The 23653-nt window shown below is 41.3% G+C and overlaps 1 protein-coding gene across 3 annotated transcripts in view; it reads right to left on the reverse strand.

Annotated features, from left to right (window-relative positions):
• sept3 (septin 3) overlaps positions 1-23653 on the reverse strand; it is a 150364-nt gene that overhangs the window by 19783 nt on the left and 106928 nt on the right. For all 3 annotated transcript variants that reach the window (XM_039765650.1, XM_039765651.1, XM_039765652.1), the window contains exons 2-5: positions 12799-12993; positions 8035-8163; positions 1596-1677; positions 1373-1510 (exon numbers count right to left, since the gene is read on the reverse strand). In XM_039765650.1, coding sequence (XP_039621584.1) covers positions 1373-1510; positions 1596-1677; positions 8035-8163; positions 12799-12993 — 544 coding nt within the window. The remainder of the gene's footprint in view (positions 1-1372; positions 1511-1595; positions 1678-8034; positions 8164-12798; positions 12994-23653) is intronic.

Here is a 23653-nt window from a genome sequence, read left to right on the forward strand (position 1 = left end):
ATGCCTCAGGATATTGATTAATTTTTGGATGGATATCTGGGACAACAATTTGGTTTACAGTCTGGGAAAAGGTCGATTAAAGAGTTTGAGCAATACTCATCCATCATATTGACAGCCGGCCAATCAGGTGCATGCAACAATCATGTGTTGTGAAATCATGGCATGAAACTTTATAATAAATGTGCCTCATTTGAAAGCAACGTCAGAAGAAGAAGAGAAACAGCAACGACGGGAGAGTGACATCAGAGAAGAAAACAAAGACACGTGTGACCAGTTTTCATCCGATCGTCAGTTAACAGCATTTTCATGAACATCGACTGCCTTGGGACATTCATCCTTGTCATCTGTAACTTTTTCTGTAAGCTTTTTCTAAAGACTATATATATATCCAGACTTTCCTATCAGTACATATTTTCTATTATTCTTTGTTCCGGTGGTATTATTATTATTCTTGTAATAAATACCATGCTGCTTTTAACTTTCTATGCTTTGTCTTAATGTCTATAGAGTGATTGAAATAATAAGTTAGATTTCTTTGAGCACCTAGTGCAGCCGGAGATTTGCTATTACCTCTGTGCTGCGAGGTTTATTAAGGCTGCGAGTGAGAGCTCCACTCAATAGTAAGGAACAGTACGTAAAGAAGGTATCCTTGGCTGATAAATGGCCTATAGTCAAGAGTGCTGAGTGTATATGTTTAAATGTATTCTTGTAGACCAAAAGTAATATTTAGGTCTGAGCTATCATTAAAACATTGTATGTTGTTCATGCCGATAATAAGAAAGTCTCTTGAAGTGCTGAGTGACAGGCTGTGTTATTCCTAAAGCACTTGTGTGGTTTAAAGTGCTAAAGGTTAATTAGCATGTGTGTGTCATTCATGGGGCACTGTTGTGGTTAGAGTCTGTGTGTATGCGTATAGCTATGTATGTGTATGTTCATCGTAAAGTGCAACAGTAGACCAACCCGATAAACTTGACGAGTATACTTACCCTTGAGGAAAAACAGGTAAAGGGTAAGTAGAGGGAAATACTACTATAATACAAGAAGACAGATGTTTTGAGATATGGTTATTAAACTCACTAATTATGGCAGCAGAGAGTGATAACATGCTGCAGGTTTTTTTTGCACATCTAAGTAAGAACTTCAATGTACTCTGTGCACATGATAATGATGGCCCTATAAACCTTCAAAGCAGGCCACTGTGCAAAATGATGGTTAACTGATGCTGCCGGTTCATAAAATACAGAACCTCACCATTTTTAACTACTCATATAGCCATGTGTAGGCTCTCGCCTTGGTGTCCTTTGATTTATTTTATAGTCATTTTACTCACATACCCCTCACTCCCTAAAGCCATGAGATGCATCATACTCACGAGTGTCCAGTAGGAGAGATAAAGTACATGCAGCAGTGCACACGAGTGTCAGGGATCCTCTTTTTCCGAGCGATATTGACTTCCTCTTTGAGGAACTTTTCATACTGTTCATTGATATATTTCTCAATAGGGTCACAGCTATTGGGAGAGATGACATAGCATCATGTTAGCTGCTGCTTTGGGAACAGGTTTTCCTGCTTTACAGCAGAAAGAAAAGACTTACCAGTTTTCATTATTGATTTGGTCTCCAAAACCTGGAGTATCAATGACAGTCAACTTCATCTTAACTCCACCTTCTTCAATAACTGCAAAACAAAAAAAATATACCGTATGTATCAATGCCAGGATTGTTAACTGATTTGCTAATTTGGAGGTACAAGATATTCTGATGAAATCTACTGAAGATCACAAAGGAAACCATTTCATCACAAAAAACAGTGGGCTTGATTCAATCTTTGCAATGACTTAAATTCACATTTATTGTTGTTTGTGATCTTATATTGGATTAAGCAGGCTTGAAAACTGTTAGATGGATATGTGGATGAATTTACAGAACTACAATATTGAGCACAGAAAGCCTCAAACCTGAATGTCTTAGGTCTGCGGGTGGAAATGAGGTGGCTGCCGCAAGCCAAAAAAGACAAAATGAGAGATTAAGTTTGGAAACTATTTGATATTGTCACATATGCGTGCTTAGGGGACTGACAAAGTGTCCAATACGGGGCATAAAAGACACCAGGAAAAAGGTTGTTAACGAGCATTAATGACTTTTCTCTTTCCTCTTTCAGAACCATGGAAGACTAAACCAAAATTCGCCACTTCCCTTCCTTTGCAGATGACCTCACATCAGTCCTGTCCTGATGACATCATTTCCTGACCATGCTGACACCATCTTTTCATTTCCTGCCATTTTGTACAAAGTCAACCTGTTTGCCATATTCACTTGTCTTTGGTATTTTACAGAAAGACCGGTGCCAATGACTATTGACTACTCAAAGACAATATATGGGGCAAATCCCCAAATCTTTGTTTTGTGTTGTCTCTTGTACTTCACAACATGTAAAATATATCCGTGCGCAAAGGCTGATTGCATCTACAAAGTTGGTATTGGTCTTTCCTCATAAATATTTTTACTCGGTTTGTTTTTTCATGTTAAATGTGTATGCATTATCCACACTTTTGATTACTTTCAATTGCTTTTTAAAATATAACACATTTAACACTAGCAATGTTGTACCAAACTCCAAACATGGAATCAAAATTCAATGTGATATTAACGAAAAATTAACTCCAAATAATGTTTTTGCTGAAATTTTACAGTAAAAGTGTAAGTTTAAAAAGTATTTGCATGTTAATTTCAAAGCCAAACAGAACGAAAATGTATAACGCAACAAATACCTCTAACGTAACATGAAACATAATTTTCTTTCAATTAATTACTTTTTGCAATTTTTTACTAGGGTTAATTACTCGCTGTAATGTAAAATAGTTATTGTACATCCACTTCCCCATACGCAGAGCCCCCTAATCATCTTTATGGGGAAAACATTGTTGGTGTGAGAGTGAGGCATAAAAGAACTTGGGAGGCAGCCTTTTGCTTTTATGCACCTGATATCTGAAATAATTTCTGATAAAGGTATGTGAGGCTAGTGCTGTTGAATATTCCAGTAAACTGTTTAAAGCATCCTTTTTTAATTTGGTCGTTTCGTGGCAGGCAGTGTGGTGCGGTGGTTAAGGCTTTTGGAGGTTGTGGGTTTGAATCCCACCACTGACACTGTGTATCCCTGAGCAAGTCACTTCATCTGGTGTGCTCCAATTGGAAAAAAAACAAAACGAATTGTATCTTAGACGTTGTAAGTTGTTTTTGGATAAAAGTGTCAGCTAAATTTGTCATTTATTTATAGTGTACTTTTCTGTACACAGCTTTACATTTGTGCCCAGTGATGTAAGTCTGTGTTCATAGAATACAACAATTCGGCAATCCTAGATAACCCTCTCTTTACTAATAACTTCTTTGGTCTGTGTTTTGTTTTTTTATCTTCCATCCTAAGTACGCATGCAGGTGTAAACAGTACAGGGCTTGCAAAGCAGTAGTGTCCACAGGTATACAGTAGTGTAAACCCGGCCGTACAGGGAAAGTGTAAGCAGGAAGACATTCTCACCAGCTTACTGACACACAGCTTGCCTCGGAAGACAACAGGCTGCTAACAGATTAAAGTTCATTGCCCATTTTCTTTCTTTTATCGTTGTGATAACCAATAAGTCAGTGGAGAAAATGTACAGAATGCAACAGAAGTGAGAGAAAACGGAATTGTCCTTGAGAAGCACACACTGAAAATAATGGCGTGTCAGATTACAATTAAAAACTTATATTCATCAGTTGCACATAATAAAATTGCTTTTATCAAAAATAATGTAATTATGCTTAATGCACTAAATTAATATATCCTGAAACAACATGACATTTTTATATAAAATGAATGAAACCTTTTCATTCTCTGTTAAATGAATTATATTATGTTAAATGAACATGTCAATAAGGCATAATATTTTAACAATGGTTTTATAAACTTTAAAAAAAAATGCACCTCACCGAGTTACTTAGCTATATCCTTTTTAGATTGTCAATTATTCTTGTTCCAGTATCATTTTATAGGTCATGTTCATAGTTATTAATAAGAAATAAATAGGTTTGCTTATACCAAAATTAGTTTTATTTGGTAAAAACAATACAAACTAACAAAAATACAAAAGATCGGTATTCAAAAGCTGAAATGTACAACAGTTGTACAAGAACACTGCTAGTTTGGCTGTGCCAGAATGCCATGACCAACGTATAACTACAAACCAGAGTCCAAAAAAGTTGGGACTAAACAAATTGTGAATAAAAACTGAATGCAATGATGTGGAGATGGCAAATGTCAATATTTTATTTGTAATAGAACGTAGATGACAGATCGAACGTTTAATCCGAGTAAATGTATCATTTTTAAGGAAAAATATTTGATTCAAAATTTCACGGTGTCAACAAATCCCAAAAACGTTGGGACAAGTAGCAATAAGAGGCTGGAAAAAGTAAATTTGAGCATAACGAAGAGCTGGAAGACCAATAAACACTAATTAGGTCAATTGGCAACATGATTGGGTATAAAAAGAGCTTCTCAGAGTGGCAGTGTCTCTCAGAAGCCAAGATGGGTAGAGGATCACCAATTCCCACAATGTTGCGCAGAAAGATAGTGGAGCAATATCAGAAAGGTGTTACCCAGCGAAAAATTGCAAAGACTTTGCATCTATCATCATCAACTGTGCATAACATCATCCAAAGATTCAGAGAATCTGGAACAATCTCTGTGCGTAAGGGTCAAGGCCGTAAAACCATACTGGATGCCCGTGATCTCCGGGCCCTTAAACGACACTGCACCACAAACAGGAATGCTACTGTAAAGGAAATCACAGAATGGGCTCAGGAATACTTCCAGAAACCATTGTCAGTGAACACAATCCACCGTGCCATCCGCCGTTGCCAGCTGAAACTCTACAGTGCAAAGAAGAAGCCATTTCTAAGCAAGATCCACAAGCTCAGGCGTTGTCACTGGGCCAGGGATCATTTAAAATGGAGTGTGGCAAAATGGAAGACTGTTCTGTGGTCAGGCGAGTCATGATTCGAAGTTCTTTTTGGAAATCTGGGACGCCATGTCATCCGGACCAAAGAGGACAAGGACAACCCAAGTTGTTATCAACGCTCAGTTCAGAAGCCTGCATCTCTGATGGTATGGGGTTGCATGAGTGCGTGTGGCATGGGCAGCTTGCATGTCTGGAAAGGCACCATCAATGCAGAAAAATATATTCAGGTTCTAGAACAACATATGCTCCCATCCAGACGTCATCTCTTTCAGGGAAGACCCTGCATTTTCAACAAGATAATGCCAGACCACATTCTGCATCAATCACAACATCATGGCTGCGTAGGAGAAGGATCCGGGTACTGAAATGGCCAGTCTGCAGTCCAGATCTTTCACCTATAGAGAACATTTGGCGCATCATAAAGAGGAAGGTGTGACAAAGAAGGCCCAAGACGATTGAACAGTTAGAGGCCTGTATTAGACAAGAATGGGAGAGCATTCCTATTTCTAAACTTGAGAAACTGGTCTCCTCGGTCCCCAGACGTCTGTTGAGTGTTGTAAGAAGAAGGGGAGATGCCACACAGTGGTGAAAATGGCCTTGTCCCAACTTTTTTGGGATTTGTTGACACCATGAAATTCTGAATCAACATATTTTTCCCTTAAAATGATACATTTTCTCAGTTTAAACTTTTGTTCCGTGATTTATGTTCTATTCTGAATAAAATATTAGAAGTTGGCACCTCCACATCATTGCATTCAGTTTTTATTCACGATTTGTATAGTGTCCCAACTTTTTTGGAATCCGGTTTGTAAATATGAACACAAAATGCACCTTGGATCGAGTGTAAAATACATTTATTTATATTTATGAAACTGTACATATTATAGAACAAATGTTAAATATTAGTAAAATATAAAGTGCCAAAATTGCTGCTTGGCATCTTCTTTCACAAATTCTTTTTTTATTTTCAAACATGTAAATTTTGCAACTGCATTGTATTGAATTGTATTGTATTCAGGTGTATTATTTATTTGTGTTGAGAAATGTTATGATAATACTAATGAACAGCAATGCTAAAAGTAGTTGACCCGTAACAAAAGTCATTAAAGTGTTTTTTTTTTTTATCTAGACAACTTAGTAGTACATTTACTCGCTTGTGACGGCAGTTAGTGAGCATCAATATATATATATAATTCACTTCCATCTTTTCATTCACTTTCTGTTGTATCCTCAAACCCTCCCTTTTTAGACAACTGTGTCTTTCCAGAAGTGTTCAACCATCAATAAATAATTATGCGGCGTTTGTTATGCCGCGGGTTCACTATTGTGTTGTATTTTGCTCTCTCCAGAGTTCCATCTTTTCATTCACTTACTGTTGTATTCTCACACCAACCCATTTTAGACAACCGTGTCTTTCCAGAAGTGTTTAGCATTCAATAAATAATTATGCATGAGACTGAGCGTGTGTCTCGGCGTGGGTAAGCCGTTGAAACCCATTCAGGCAGCAAACCGTGGAATTCCCACTAAGTGCGACTCATACGCTCCCACTATTTTGTCCCTACCCTTTGTACACACCTCGCTACTACCTGGTTGGGTGTCTTGGTGGATTATATATAGAAAAGCAGCCAAAACCGCACAGAGCAATGAAACGTCTACGTCAGTCACAGGTGCTTCTGGACTGTGTAAAGACGACAACGACTCAAGTGACGAGTTGGAGGTGAGCACATGAGCAGGCAGTGCATACTGAACAAGAAACCAGCAGACTAGCATGACGGAGGGAGCTGAATGGACATCCTTCTCCTCTCCTCCCGTTCCACACTCCGTGTCTGAGTGCCGTGCGCCCCCATCCCTCCGTCTGGCAGGAGAAGGCGTGAAGGTGGTCCGCCAGTTTTCAGTCACGGACGATTGTGTGTTGGTTCGTTCCGTGCATTGTTACAATGTTGCTTTTCTTGCTGATTTTTCAAATGTTAGTTTTCTCCCTGTGCTTAAAAATCGTTAAAAAAACGGCCTGATTATGCGGCGTATGGTACGCCGCGGGTTGGCTAGCAGTTTGATAAAACATTAAAAGAGAATACAAGGAAAAACGCAAAACAGAGTAACGTTAGTCTGTGTGATTAAGTGTTTTAAATGAATTTCTGAATATTTCTCGTGTGTGTGTGTGTGTTTAACTTTTATTTCACTAACCATTTTGCTCTTAACCAGCGACAATAACTCAAACCACAACCTGTTGCTTCTTTGAAAGTCACATTACTTTATCACAAAGTGTTTCTACCTCCGCTGATGATGAATCCACTTGGTGAGTATTAATTTTGGTGATGACTAAATATAACTATACTACCTAGATGACTGAAATTAGTATATTATACATCCCACAAGATTCAATAAATAAAACATGATCGAGTTATGTTCAAAAGCGGAACATAAACAATACATGTAATATAAACTAAATACATTTTTTAAATGTAACAACCTGCCATTTCCCTTTTTTCAGTGCATAAAACCCAAGTGGTGTGCTATTATACACCATCCCTGAAATGAAAGTTGCAAATGACCTGAGAATTATCCGAAGAATAACATACTAACGGACAAGCTAAATAAACTTCTAAACATTTCTTTTATGTTTCAAGCTAATATTTCCATCTCTATATGCACTGTGCCCTGCACTGTTTGAAAATTCTGTAGTCATTTAAAACAATGTTTGAATTACAGACATAGTCAGCAATAATGGGCCCTTGATTTTTTTGCATAAATCTACCAATGGTTAATTGAATGGGAGAGCATCCAAATATTCAGAATACTCTAGATGATCAAAGCACTACTATCTGCCAATTCCCTTGTCTGCAGCCCTGGATTGTGCTCAGGATAAAACCTGACTTTAGGACCTCATCTGACTCATCTTACTATCCCCCTGATTTCACTCTGATAATCAAACTCTGTCTGGCATTTTGTTAGTCGGGCCTTCCTTATGCTCTCTCAGCTCTCTCTCTCTCCTCTTAATCTGTTAGCATGTAATCTGCCTTTGCCATTTGTTTACTCACCGTGGTTCACGGCCTTGATTTCCACAGTCTTTGGGATTTTCTCTTCTCTGTTCCAGCTTGAAGACTTTCGACTCACTTGTGATTTAAACAGTGTGTTTACAAGTGTGGACTTGCCAAGTCCACTCTGGCCTGGAAAAAGAAGGAAAAAAAATCAGCTAACTTCTGCTAAATTCAACTAAGTGTATAAATATTAATAGCAAAAATGTTTACAAAATTACCAGAATCATTCAAAATCTAAGCACTGTTTCATTTGAGTTAGAAGTCTTCAGGAATCTTAACTGACTGTCAGATGGTAAGACAGTGACCTTGACCAAAAGAGTGAAGAGGACTGCTCACTCTGCAGCCAAGCTTGTAATGGCCGACCCCTTTTACCCAGACCGGCAACTACAAAGCCAAGGCTATTGACTTGGCTAACCTAAGGATTCTCCAGAAAATAACAAGCCGAACAAAACAGTCCTTTTTCCTCAAGCGACAAAATAACAGGCAATGGAAAACAGTGATGTAAAATCAAGACATCAGATATATTGAGAGTGAAACGAATATATATATATATATATATATATATATATATATATATATATATATATATATATATATATATATATATATATATATATACATACACACACACAAGGACAGACAAATACTCAATATTATATATCTGTACATAAAATATAAATTATAAAAAAAAAATTATATATACTGTGGAATGTGGCCAGCCATTCATCCCGGCTAATACCCCCAGGCTGCCAGATGGAGCTCTCCCTGTAGCATGGAGGTGTCCCGGATACCAGCATTGAATCATTGACAATGGTGCTTTCCTCTACATCCCTGCTGGATACCACAGGTTCCAACATAGGAGTCGTTTGTGCCCTATAACCCGGAAGTGCGTCGTAGGCAAAGCGACAGCAGAAGTGACGTACTTCCGGGATGAAGAAGAGGACTTTTTATCTGACCCGGAAGTGATAAGGAGTCACATGGACTGAAGGATGGGAAACACTTCCGGGTCAGGGACTATAAAGGACTGTGGGAAATCCCCAGAGGATGAGCTGACCTGGGTGGAAGGGTGGCAACGTGTCTGGAAGTGGTGGAGAGTTTATTGATTAGTGTATTGTTTAGTTTAATGTGTATTGTGGAGAGGAGTGTGCTTTGTGCACTGTTGTGTATTAATAAAGTTAACATTTGGACTTTTACCTGGTGTCTGGAGTTAAGACTGAGGGTTCAAGGGAGCAATAGCGCCCCCTATCTGTCATAGTGGCGTAGTCGGCAGGATTCTCTGGCCATCATTTTGGCAAAGGACCTGTTTTTAAATTGCCTGTTGACAGAGAACCCTAAGAAGGCAGTGTCAGAACACATAGCATCATCGCCTGAAACCCCGTTTTTCAAGTCCGTCATGGGAAAGAAGAAGCCAAAGCCAAGTAGTAGCACCAGCGGAGGAGATCTACTCACCATGGCCGACACCCGGGAGGGATTACAGAGCGGCTGCGCAGCACGAGAGAAGCCTCCGGAGGAAGATAAATACACCGAGGTATGTGCCGGCGTATTTAACAAACATTTTTAAAACATCTCATTTAGCACCGTGCACATACCTCGGAGAATGTCAACCAGAGGCTCTGTGGGAGGCAAACAAATCTTCTGAAGACGGCGGTGCGCTCTCAGTCGAGCTGGTGGGGAAAACAATAGACTTCCGCATGTCGGGTGCTGGCGAGGGACACGTGATCGAACCTGGTGCATTGTGGGAAGGAGAAGGTCCGCGTCCCGCTGCTTCTAACTTTGCCCGCAAGGAGACGGATTCGGACATTCTGAAGGGGAAGGGGTAGGCAAGCAAAGCACCGCTCACCCTGCAAGAAGGTAAGGAGGGCCGGGAAATGGCTGATTGGTCTGTCGGCAAATTAATAGAGACAGACCGCAGTCAGCCGAAGAAGGCGACCCGGTCCTCTGACATAAAGAACTCCAATTCCCAGAAGCCTCTGCATCACCCATCAGAGCACATGCCTGGAAGAAACGTGCTCATTGGCTTCCGGCCGGAAGGTAAGGCGAGTGAGAGTTTAAGCCTGCCTCCGGCCGAATTAACTAATATTATTGATGTACGGGAACTCAGAAAAACTGATCGCGCCCGTACAGAGTATTTTGCAGCTGCTCGAGGAGATAAAGAAGATTGTTGGAAATCTGGGAGAGACGGCCGAAGTGCCCATCCGGAAAGTGGATGACTACCTGCGGCGTTTAGGATGACAACCTCCCGTCTTATATGATTTGGTGTACCGTACAGCATAGAGGGATGCAGTGTGATCCGGCCCCGCGTTTAAGAAGTTGGGGGTGCCAAATCACTGCGAGCCCTACAAAAGAGTGCGGAACATTGACCGAGTGGTCGGGGGAAGGGCCGATCGAGCTGGAGCAGCTGGATGGTGCTGCCTCTCGGAGCGATTCGGTCCCCGGCCATTATTATAAGTAAGTTGAAAGGGGTGCAGACAGGAAAGGGGCTCTCTTTTTCTCATAGAGAGACCCAAACTGTAGGCAAGCCCCAGAGTAAGCAGGAGATCCTAAAAATAAAGTGGGGGTCTTCTGACAAAAAGGAAAAGAGCGTAAAAAGCACAGAGGCGGCTGTGGAACCCTCCTCAGCAAGAAAAGAGGCAGAGACAGATTTCCCAGAGTGTTTCCTGCATTGCAGAGGGAGAATTCCGGGAGGACAAAGGCAGTGTTACGGATGCCGACGGCTGGGCCACATTTGGCACAACTGTCCCTGGAGGGTGGGGGATAAAGTGGATTACTGTTATAAAATCCCCCCAGGTTCTCCAGGGAATACTTCAGACGGCACAGCCAAGGTCCGACCAGAAGTCCTTCCTGGAGGAAAACAACCCTCGCGGGGCTGGACGCTTCAAAATACGGTTTTTCGGTAGGGGGGAGAGTACTTTGAAATATGGCCAGCCATTCATCCCGGCCAATACCCCCAGGCCACCAGATGGAGCTCTCCCTGCAGCATGGAGGTGCCCCGGATACCAGCAGGGAATCATGGACATTGGCCCCTGGATACCACAGGAGCCAACAGAGGACGCTGCAGGGTGGCCCAGAGAGTCGTTTGTGCCCTATAACCCGGAAGTGCATCATAGGCAAAGCGACAGCAGCAGTGACGTACTTCCGGGATGAAGAAGAGGACTTTTTATCTGACCCGGAAGTGATAAGGAGTCACATCGACTGAAGGATGGGAAACACTTCCGGGTCAGGGACTATAAAGGACTGTGGGAAATCCCCAGAGGATGAGCTGAGCTGGGTGGAAGGGTGGCAATGCGTCAGGGAGTGGTGGAGAGCTTATTGATTAGTGTATTGTTTAGTTTAATGAGTATTGTGGAGAGGAGGGTGCTTTGTGCACTGTTGTGTATTAATAAAGTCAAAATTTATACTTTTGTTACCTGGTGTCTGGAGTCAAGTCTGAGGGTTCAAGGGAGCGATAGCGCCCCCTATCTGTCACTATATATATATATATATATATATATATATATATACTATTTACCCCAAGCACACAAATATTCAGTAATAAAAGAAATACAAAGCCTTCCCTTGCCCCTAAACAATAAATGAATACACACAGAACACAAAACACAAACACAGATCAAAAACAAACGGCAGTTGAAATGTATGTGATATATGAGTCCAAAGTTATTAAAGTCCTGCAATAATTGAATACTGGCTGAAATGATATTTTGCTCTTCCCAAAAATACAAAACGATCTAACCGTGTAAGCCCTCGGCAATGGCTGATTGAAATCCAAACCCCAGGGTTTCTCCACAATGGCTGTCGTGATGATTTTCCGGATAATGAAAAAGTAAGCAGTGAAATTGCGCATTGAACATAAGTGATGATTTGGAAAAAGAATGTGTAAAGTAGCTCCTTTCTCTCCTCTCAATCTCTTCGCTCCACCTGTTCTTTGCTCCTCTTGTTTAAATAACAAATATCCCGGATGAAATGGTTGTGGAAACAGGAATTTCCAGTCTCGCGGTTGCAGTCTCTCCGCATCGTCCTTCCCCGTTTGTTTTCCGGGGACATTTACCTACACACACACACACACACACACACACACACACACGATCGTAAACGGGACGATGTCAGTAAAACGCGACTCAGCACAAACACAAAAAATAACTACTATACTATAATGTAACTCCAGCAAGTTGGACAAACTTTGTGCACTAGAGTCTACAGAAGCTAGAGGTTGATATGAATGGTCTACCAGAGCAGCTGGACTTATACACCGATCAGCCACAACATTAAAACCACTGACAATTGAAGTGAATAACATTGATGATTTCTTTACAATGGCACCTGTCAAGGGGTGGGACATATTAGGCAGCAAGTCAGTTCTTGATGGTGATGTATTGAGAGGGGATACAATATACTGCTGCATCCACCACACAATGAACCACCGGGATTAGGACCTGAGTGCAGCCATGGCAATGGGTGACACCTCAGCACCACACTTTAACAGTGTGAGATTTTTTTACAGTGGTTGGAGTGCCAATCCTGTAAATTGGAGGACCTGCTTGCAGGGTTGGGTGCAGATTAACGTCATACCCAGGACAAAGCAATTGCAGGTCAATGGCCCAATGGAGTAGAGTCACTTCTGGCACTTACGGGATGCTGGCACAGATCCCTAGCCTCAGAGCCACCACTCCACTTACTACCCATGTGACAAAACAAACGAAATACCCCAGCTGTAGTATTCTCATCTCCTACAGCCTGAAAAAATTAGAAACACACAAACATGCCTACCGACAACCATGATGTTGAAATCGAATCCTGTCTTCATGGTCTTCTTACGCATTTGCTCAATAATAGTGTCGATACCGACATAGCCCAGCAGTTGTGAGCCCATGCTTATGCTCGCACAGGAGGGCTTTGCTGGCACAGTTGGCTTCTGCCGTGGTTCTGGGACAACTTCTGACATCGCAGCTCTCTCTTGGGAATCTAAGGAAAGAGAAAGAATACATTACTAGTGCTTTGGATAGACCAATAAATCAATAAGGCAACCCCATCTGAAAATACTACATTTTACACAGACACAATTATAGAAATAATAGAAAAAAATGCCTACATTATTAACTCATCACAGATAATAAACCTATGCACTTTTCATAAACTATTAGCACTATTTGCACACATTACTGTGGACATACTGTATGTTGTACGGTACTTAATATGGTATAATCAAACAGTGGCACACAAGCAGATGTGTACAAAATGGCTGAAAGGCATGAGCATAGCGCGCACACACATACACACACTGACTTGAATATTCACTTTAAAAAAAAGGAATTTACAATTAAAGTTAAATGAAATGAATGCACACAGGATACCATCATAGACCAACACATTTGATTCTCTTTGTGGATTTTACACTTTGCCCGTTTCTCCACAATGTTCCCATTCTGGAGAGCCACGTCAGGTTAACTGTTATCTTTATCTGGCCCTGTGTGTGTAAGTTTGCTCTGTAATGGGCTTATTTCTAGGGCTGGCGTCCAGCCTTACGTCTGTGACAGCCAGGATTGACTTCAGACCTGCAGTGGGCCCTGGAATGAGAAAGGCACTTGAAATAATGCGATAGATAAACATTGCATTGTATCGCACAGTATGATTGTTAGCAAACTTAGGCACATAAGCAAATGTTTTTCCAAAAGGCTTTGCAACACAATTAATTAATGATAGCAAATTATTTTACAGTGGTTTGAACCTACACTTTACTTTGTGTGACTACTAGGGGGCTTCGCTTACCAACCCCCTCGGAATGCACTTCATGTCTCTGTCACTCGCATGTGTGGATTTCACTTTCACCAAACAACAACACTTTTAATTCTCACAGATATGCCTCTTCATTGGGAAGAAACACTATTTTCCCTAATGACAACACAAATTAGACGATCTACAAGTCTCCGACTTAAAATTTAAATCCAAACAATATCTACATACTATCACCTATGTCCATATATTTGATCTCTTTTCACTGTTCCATTATTTCACTGAGTAATAATTTCCGTTTGTTGGTGCTAATGTGATCTTTACTATCATTTTTTTGAGACTTTCGAATTTTAGAACTCTCATTATCTCTAACCTGCTCTACATGTGTATCGCACCAACGTTTTTGAACCTCTTTATGATGTTCTACTTTGTCATCTACTCTTTGTCTTTTATTTCCGGCCCCGGCTGTGGTTAAATCTCTTGGCACTAACTCTTATCTGCGGGACGTGAAAGTGTCTCTCGGAAAAAGTCACATCTCATCCCAGGCTATAAAGTTTCGTCTCGTCCCAGGATTTTTTTTTATTATAATAGACATGTTCTTGCTGCACTCTGTATTTTTCGACATAATCGCCATCAATTCCAACAGCTTTGCATCATACACACGGACACTGTTGTGTGGCGCTACAGGAGCAAAGCAGACATTCAAACTAACCACAGAGTAAGCTGAAATCTGACTATCACAAATGCTGCAATTGTTTTGAATGTATAACATTCTAAAACTTGCACACTTCAGTTAAGGATAAAATTCCTGCCTCACAAAACTCAGCATCCTAGGTTCAAATCCCAGCTTTTATCTGGAGGGGAGTCTGAAGTGGGCACCACGTTAACTGTTGTTGGAACTCTCTGTTGGCCTAGCTCTCTTTCTCATGGGTGGCGGAGGGGGTTGATTTGATTCGAATTTGATTGGTTCTGTAAAATTTGACTTGCTTATATGGAATGTTATTTGATTTTTAATAAATTCAATAAAATGTTTAAAATTAACATTTATTTTAGTGGCCCCTCTGATGGACTGGCATCTTGTATAGAGCTTTGTGCCCACCTGGAACCAAGAACTAGACTAAAAATGTTGGTTATATACACAGCATATTTATATTCTGGTTGAGTAGCAGAATGTTCACCGCCGTTTCCTGCCCTAAGTTTGATGTTCAAGCCCCCTGTCATAATGTTTGGGAATACATGAAGTGAGGAAGTGAATGAATTAGTCAATGAATGAAAAATGTATACACATACAGTATATATTTAAAGACATATACAAACCCCATAATACCTCATATGCTTGATACCATCAGTATTGCACACCGCATAGAAGATGCAACATCCAGCAGTGTGGGATGGTCAGCCATACTGGTAATGCAATGTGTAGTCAGCAATTTTCTTTATTATAAGTAAAGCATTGGAATTTCAAGTAGCATGTGAAATAGCCTGCGGTAATCAAGGGCTCTCATTACTGCTTATACTCTGGCACTGTAAAATCTATACTAATAAAAGGCAAAGCCCTCACTCACTCACTCACTCACTCACATCACTAATTCTCCAACTTCCCGTGTAGGTGGAAGGCTGAAATTTGGCAGGCTCATTCCTTACAGCTTACTTACAAAAGTTAGGCAGGTTTCATTTTGAAATTCTATGTGTAACGGTCATTACTGGAACCTACTTATGTACATATATACGGCCATAGCCTGCAGCTCGGTCGCCGTGTGAGGCGGAGTTGCGTCCCTCATCGTCATGTAATTGAGGGCCTGCCCATGCAAGATCACACGACATAGCACAAGCACAGCTGAGAACCTTTGATTCATGTACTCCAAGCGGCTCACATGAACTGACTTTGCAGGAGTGGGAAAGGTAAACCCGTGCATGCAGTGTGTGATGTCTCAGATGAAGAGGAAGACGAGCTGCTTATTGATGCAGTAGGAAACGAACAATCCTCTGACGCTGAACAAGCCTTTGTACACATATCAATAGGAAAGCAAGGTGTAAAGCTTAAGTTTAAATTACGTTCATAGACACGCTGTCATTAAATATTCACAGGCAAATCCACAACTTAATACCGGGAATGCCTGTTAAACATCTTAGATTCACGAGTACCGATTTGGGTAGTGATCACTTCGATGAATGAAACCTGTTCAAAAAACGCATTACACAATTGAGAAGGCAGCAAAAGAATATGAAGCGAGTGATGCATACAAGCATATTCATAAGTGCAGCTACTGCGGAAACAAAGCACACGGTGTAAACCTTAAGTTTAAATTAAGTTCATAGGCTGCTGCTGGCGTTTGACATGCCTACGACGAATACGATATTCGCGAGATACAAGTTTAATGAGAGGACGCACGGTATAAACGAGACTTTTCATCACTTTGTAACAGAGTTAAAATTGCTGGTGAAGGACTGTGCTTATGAAAACTAAGATGAGATGGTCAGGGATAGACTTGTGTTTGGCACAAACTCAGCAAAAGTGCGAGAGAAACTTTTAAGTGGTCTGAGCTAACATTAAATAAAGCCGTGGACATCACAACATCGCATGAGATAGCACAAGCACAGCTGAGAACCTTCGATGCATGTACTCCGAGTGGCTCACGTGAACTGACTTTGAAGGACTGGGAAAGGTAAACCCGTGCATGCAGTGTGTGATGTCTCAGATAAAGAGGAAGATGAGCTGTTTATTGATGCAGTAAGAAACAGTCATAAAACAATTACATTGATAATCATGTTACGTTATTTTTAAAATGTTTCCTTTTCTTTTTCATAACTTCTTTAACACACTACTTCTCCACTGCGAAGCGCGGGTATTTTGCTTGTATACAATATTTAGCTATGGAGAATGGTATTACTTAGGATATGCATGTCTTAAGTAGACAAATCACATCATACCTGCATACAGACTCTGCAAACAGAAGCCATGCAACCTTGCACTTTTGAACAACATCAAGTGGAGCGCCCAACTTTTGTGACAAATGCAAGACGGCAGCCGCTCTGCAGTTATACTTCACACGTGTGTCGAAGCCTTCCTCCCATTAAGCCCAACATATTCCTGCTGACTGCCTGGAATCGAAAATCCTTTTGGTAACCTCTGCCACAGGCTCATTGGAATAAGGGGCTTGTCCTTATATGGGCGGGATGTCTTTAAATAAACCTTGTCACTTGATTGGACAAGGGCATCCGCCTCACTACCCTAACATCTTACTTTTTTGTGCTGGTGATTGGCTAATGAAAAGTGCATTCATTCAAATTAGGAGATGCAGAAATAATGTTCTTAGAAGACAATGGCCCACAGATTTATGAATTTGGATTCTTCATTTTAGAAAAAAACAAACTAATTTCTACAAAAACACATTGTTAAACATAAATTAAAACCGTCACAATGTATTTATTTAATAAGAAATGAGTACTGACTTAAGTAAGCTTAAGATTCTTGTTTTTTAGTGGATGAATCACCACTGGCAATAACTATGATTTATAAATAGAGAAATTAAAGTGTTGGTTTAGCCCTAACTTTAAGCCAGAGATGTAACTCTGCCAGGCTGAAAATCCTCTTATAAAGACAACTTCCAGTAATCAATAACTTTGTGACCTGCAAAATCTTTTTCTGGACAAACTGGAATAATATTTGAAATAATGAAGCCCCGTATTTTTAAAGAAAGAGAGAAGAGAATTCAGCAGTCTAATTTGAAGGTAGGAGTCTCTGATTTTCAGCATGGCAGTGGCAGAAGGATGACTTTTCCCTGTTGGATGTTTAACAGTTAAGCATGTCTAATTTGAAACAAATTCTTCCTAACTTACTCACAACGCTTTCTCTACGTAATGTGCCAACCAGGTGAAATTAACTGCAAAAGCACAAACATGCGTGCACAGAAAACACGAAAAGAAAAGAAATGAAAGCATAAACTGTGCCTCAGTCTTATATCCATAGAGTAGAACAAAACTTCCAAGCACACAGGAGCTTCTCGTGTACACCCATTTGATTTTTATATACCATTATTAACATAAATACAAAGCCACCTTCAAGTTAATGTTGATTATAAAGATAAACAAAAAAAAATAAAAAAGAGGAAGCAAACCAAGTTTTTTGGGAAGATTTTGGAACATTGCAGTCTAAGAAAGTGAGCTCGTAAGACGAGACCATTCCTCTAACCTGGATTGTTAGCTAATATCAGCGGACATTATTTTAGATAGTATAGTAAACCACCTCCTTTACAGTAACATCCACCAATCCGTTTTCTAAACCTTCACCTCCCATTAACAGGGCTGGAAGGAGTCACCTACAACGGCATCGATTGCAAGGCAAGTAAACCACCCTGAACAGATGCCAGTCTTTTGCACAGGACATTCATGCACACATCCTCACACATAATGCGACTATAGCGACACCTACCGGTATTAAAGTACCTTGCCCTCCTTTGGATATGGAGTCAAACCGGAGTACCCTGAGGAATCCATGCAGACATGAGGAGAACATGCAAAATCTATAGTAACAGAGCTCAACATTGCACCCGTGTCTCTACAGCTCTGATACCAATGCGTCATAAGTCGAGTCAAGTTGGGGAACATGCACTGGTACAGTGCGTTTCTGCACCCACTACACAACGAAACCACTCGGGATCCCAGTTGGCAACCCCCAGGCAGACACATGGTCCAGTCCCACCCTCCGGAAATGACCCTCTATCTACTGCAGCCAGGTGATACCTGGGCGACCCCTTGGCCTGGTCCAGCCACTCAGGTCCCCAGCAATGAGGATCTTAGGAACCGGATCACCCTCGGGGAAACGCACCACATGGCTTTACTGCTGTAACTGACGCTCCCTCACAATGCAGGTAATGTGCCTCATTTGAGACTTCATGACCAACCACACATTTGACACAAAGTCAAACCAACGGTGTCCAAGGATTTTCCAGATAGAAACAGTACCAAAGGAGTCCAGTCTTCATCTCAGGTCACTGGATAGCGTCCAAGTCTCGCAACCATATAGCAAGACAGGAAGCACCCTGACTCTAAAGACTTGGATCTTCGTCCATTTGCATAGATATCGGGAGCGCCACACACTCCTTTCCAGTGACCTCATGACCCCCCCATGCTCTCCCAATCCATCTACTGACTTCATAGGAAGAGTCACCAGAGACATGAATGTCACTGCCAAGGTAAGTAAACCTCTCGACACAAACAGAAACACTGCTGATGGCTGTGCCCAAGAGGTCATTAAAGGCCTGGATCTTGGTTTTTATCAGGACACTCGCAAGCCCAGACACTCAGACTCCTCGCTCAGTCTCTCGAGCGCCCCGGTCAGAGCCTCCATTGACTCCACAAAGATCACAGCATCGTCAGCAAAGTCAAGATGAGTGAATCTTTCTTTACCAACAGATGCCTCACAGCCGCTGGACCCCACGACCTTGCCCAACACCCAGTCTATACAAGCATTGAACAGAATAGGAGGAAGAATTCTTTACAAACATCAACGACAGATTAAAGGACCTCCTGAGGCTCACACAATGAGTCAGTGCTGGAGACATTAGTCGACAAAGTGATAATGTGCAGTCAAACACCTCAGCCAAATTAAATGTCCTCCCAGACGTTTCTCAAACTAACAACTACAGTCACTCTGTGCTATAAAACTGTAATCTTCTTTCTGACTTCACTGCTCTTCCTCATGCCTTCTTCTGTCAGCATCTTCAAAAGTATGTTTCAGTGTTGTATCAACCTACTGTTTTTTTTTATTATTATTAGTGTATATTTTTATGGGTGGAGTGGTGACTCTGAGGCTAGGGATGTGGTACGCCAATCCAGTCATCTAGCCATCACAATCTGGCACTCAGTCACTCAAATCATTACACTTACCCATTTTTCCTGCTTCCAACACATTACAGGGCGGCAGTGGCGGAGCGTAGTGGGGGCGGCAGGGGCGGCCTGCCCCGGGTGGCACTTTTAGGGGGCGGCAAAGAATTACTGTATATTTTAGTCTTTTAAATTGAAATACCTAAATAAGGGGGCGGCGAAATTTTCCTCCGACTCAGGCGGCTGACACCCACGCTACGCCACTGCAGGGCGGAGTGGTGGCCAGTTCGAATCTCGTAAATGCCAGAAGTGACTCTACTCCATTGGGCCCTTAACCTGCAATTGCTTTGTCCTGAGTAAGACGTTAATCAGCATCCAGCCCCACAAGCAGTTCCTTCAACTTACAGGGAAAACGTTTGTAGCTGGTGGCAGGATTGGCACTTCAGCCACCATAAAAAACCTCACACTGTTCCAGTGTGTCACCAGCTGCACTTGGGCCCCAATCCGGGTGGTTTGTTGTGTGGTGGGTGCAGCAACGTCCTGTATAGGTGCATGCTCCCCACCACTGTCTATGTATATATTTTAGTAATAGCTGTGTAAGCCCGTGCGGTAAAAGGCCCGGGCTCCTAGATACTACTGAAATCGTCAGAAAAAGTATTGAAATGCAAGAGTCGGCATTTTCGTTTTTTCAGACGTGCTTGCCCCCTTTGTCTATCGGTGGCTAAGCGAGTTTCTCTCACTTCAGAGGTTTTGTTTTGCCGATGTGCTCACCCCCTAAGTCTATCAGCGGCTAAGCGAGTTCCTCTCTCTTTGGAGGTTTCGTTTTGCCGATGCGTTTGCTTTGCTTGTCTATCAGCTGCTAAGCCATTTCATCAGCTGTTTCACTTTGGCAATGGATTCCGTTCTTTCAGCTTCATGCTGTAGCCTCGTCCTTCTTTCTTCTTCCGACTTTTTAACTTGGGGCGCCTTGCTGGCTCTTTGAGCTTCATGCTGTAGCCTCAATTCTGGACAGAAACACACACTTCCACGTGTAGTCATTTATATACAAGACTAGTGGGCTTTGCTCCTGCTTGCTTTGCTTAAGTGTTAGCCTCTTTGGGGTTCATCCCTGTGATTGTACAATTTAAACAGATTTTAATTTTCATGTGAAGTGTTACATTTGCATCCACGTGACACGTAACTGCCGTGATTGCATTTCGTTTATCTCTCTCTATTAAAATAAGCGACTTTTTCGAATGTTTGTCTCTGAGATTTGTTAATTGTCTTTGCAAAAGCTATTCTAATGGGAAACTGTTAATGTTTTAATACGAATGGCATAACAAGATCTCCTTTGTTGTCTAATGTTATCCCGTTTCTTGGATACATCCTTCTTTCAACAGTAATTCGTGCGGAGAAAAGACCTGACGGTGTTAACAGTTGTATATATTCTACGGGATATCATAAGTTGTTCTTTTCATCTTCCGCACAAACACCCCCAACTGTTATAGTCTGTTGATACACATTTAATCAATTTGCTGTGTTACCGATCGCCATTTTTGGTGTTAATTCATTTGACTTCCTCGTTTCTAGGTGCTAGGATTGCATGTGTACTCATTTTTTTGTTTATAACCTTTGCAATGAAATTCTTCAATATGATTTGGACATAATACATCTTCTTTAATTGGGAACTTAAAGTGAGGACTACATTAAAATTTATTAGAGCTGAGAGAGCAGGAACTGTGTCTGACAAAAGCATTCACACGAATGAGAAGTGAGAGTACCGTGGTCTTGTTTGAAAATGGTTGTAAGTAGGACGGGACTTGAAAGAATCTCATGTTAAAAGTCTCCGTCTCCATTCATTCCAAAAAGTCTCTTCAAAAGATCACGTCTTGTCGCAGGATAAAAAGTCTCGTCTCCCAAGATTTTTTTAGTTATAATATAGAGATACTTATGTTTCCATTAAAGTTTGCTCATTCCAGTTAAAGGCCACACCATATAGGGACATATTTCACCAGTTTATGTCACAATGCATCAGTCAGCCCTACACTGCCAGGCACACTTTCTCACATTGGGTCAGTTTAGAGTCGCAGGTCTAACCTTTTATGTCTTTTCATGGAGTACTTTCAGAAAAGTGGTGCAGGCATGGGGAAGAATGTGTAAACCCCACAGAGACAGTGACCCAGCTGGGACTAAAACCCATTCTCTTTGAGATGTGAGGCAGCAATTTTTTCCCCTGTTTATAAATGACTACCTTACCATAGCCAGCAGACTAAATATACGTCGAGCCATCCATTTTCTTACCCAATTCCTCAGTATAAGGTCACAAGTAACTTGCAGCTTCAGAACCAACTCTGCACATGGTACAACTCCATTACAGCACACACACACACACACACACACACACACACACACACACACTGCATGGCCACATCCACTAATGCTGTGCCAATTACCCTGCACATCTTTAGATGTGGAGTGCCTGGAGAAAAGCCCAGACAGACACAGACAGACTATGCAAAGTCCACAAAAGCAGCACCTAAGCCAGAATTTAAAATGAGGACTCTGGAGCCGCACTACTGTTTCTCATTGTAAATGGTAATTTCCATTAAAAGATGCTGCCCTCATGATCCTCATTTGAGTTCTCCTACGATTACGTTTCAGGCCAAGTGTTCAACTGATCCCCTTCCTTTAGCCTCAAATTCATTGCACTCATTAGTAGCAGTAAGGCCAACGTGCTGTGGTGAATTAAATAGAGCTGTTTTGAATCTTAATAGAAACTTTGTTCCTGTCGCTGTGCTCAATACTGCAAGTCCTGCTGGCACTTTGTCTTTCCCCAGTAATTCTCTTGTGATCTCAGTCGGTAGGAAAGGGAAGTTAGGAAATCAATTGATTGATTGCTTAACAGAAACAAAAACTGCACAAAGTAACTGTGCAGCAGTGCGCCATGTAAAACCATTCTGTTAGGGTGAGGGTAGGGGATATCAGATAAACTGATAGCCCTAAAGTGCACGGGTTCACAAAGTTAGTATAAAAATTTTTTTATTCTACCAACATTTTTAACTGTCCAAGGAGCTAAGTAAAACATTCCAGACCCAAACGCATTCTCACATGGCTATACATCCCCCTCCTTAGATCCCAGACATTCCAACATGTCTATTCATCAATCAATCAAGACACCTACTCCTCAATTAAATCACTTCATTTAACCCTTCTGGATACATTGTTCCCAACTCTTTAATCCATTGGGCTTCTTTCCGTAACCGACTCTTTTTGGTCCACAATAAATCATGTTCCAAAGGAAAGAATATAGGAGTATGGGCCGGATCTTGGAAATGGTTAGGGTTAGTAGAGGATGAACCATGGTGAGTTATTATATGCAGGAGGCTCATTTTATAAATTCAGCAGGCTACAAATTTGTTAGAACGCAGTTCACATACTTGGTGTCTGTATTATTTAGACAGTAACACATCTTTGTGACAGTTATTTTTCTTTTTAGTAACCAACAGGAATGGAGTTAACAATTGGCAATGCGGGAAGAAAAGTTACTTCCTGAAAATATAAAGAGTTACAAATGCATACATTTTAAATTCTTGCCTCAGATATTATCTGAACAGTTACACTAGGAAAATATCAATATTTTAATAAATTGCAGGATTCAGTTTTGCCTAAATAAATATGGACGTCTCTTTTAGCAGCAGAGCAGAACAGTAGCATTGGATTGGTGCTAACAGCTTGACTTTAGTATTGACACCAGTGGACCTCAGTACTGGTACCAAAATGGTTTCGAAGCAAATAACAGATGAGTCCTACTCCAGCCTGCACAGTGCAGAGCACAACGTCTCGCCTAGCCGGTGCGATGGACCATCTTGCTGCACTACGCACCGCTTCGCCTCTCGATAGCCCGTGAAGTCTTGATTGCGTCAAAGCAATACGTCAAAGAAAAAGAGGGGTGTCCTCGGTAGGTCACAATAGCATTGAAGTAGTGTGCAGTTTCGTGAAGTGTACTAAAAGGACATTTTACCACAACTGTAGCATTGAGTGTCAAGGGAAGGATGGCAGGTACTGAAAATCTTAAAATGCTGATACC

The sequence above is a fragment of the Polypterus senegalus genome, chromosome 10, assembly GCF_016835505.1.
Source record: "Polypterus senegalus isolate Bchr_013 chromosome 10, ASM1683550v1, whole genome shotgun sequence".
Classification (NCBI taxonomy): domain Eukaryota; kingdom Metazoa; phylum Chordata; class Cladistia; order Polypteriformes; family Polypteridae; genus Polypterus; species Polypterus senegalus.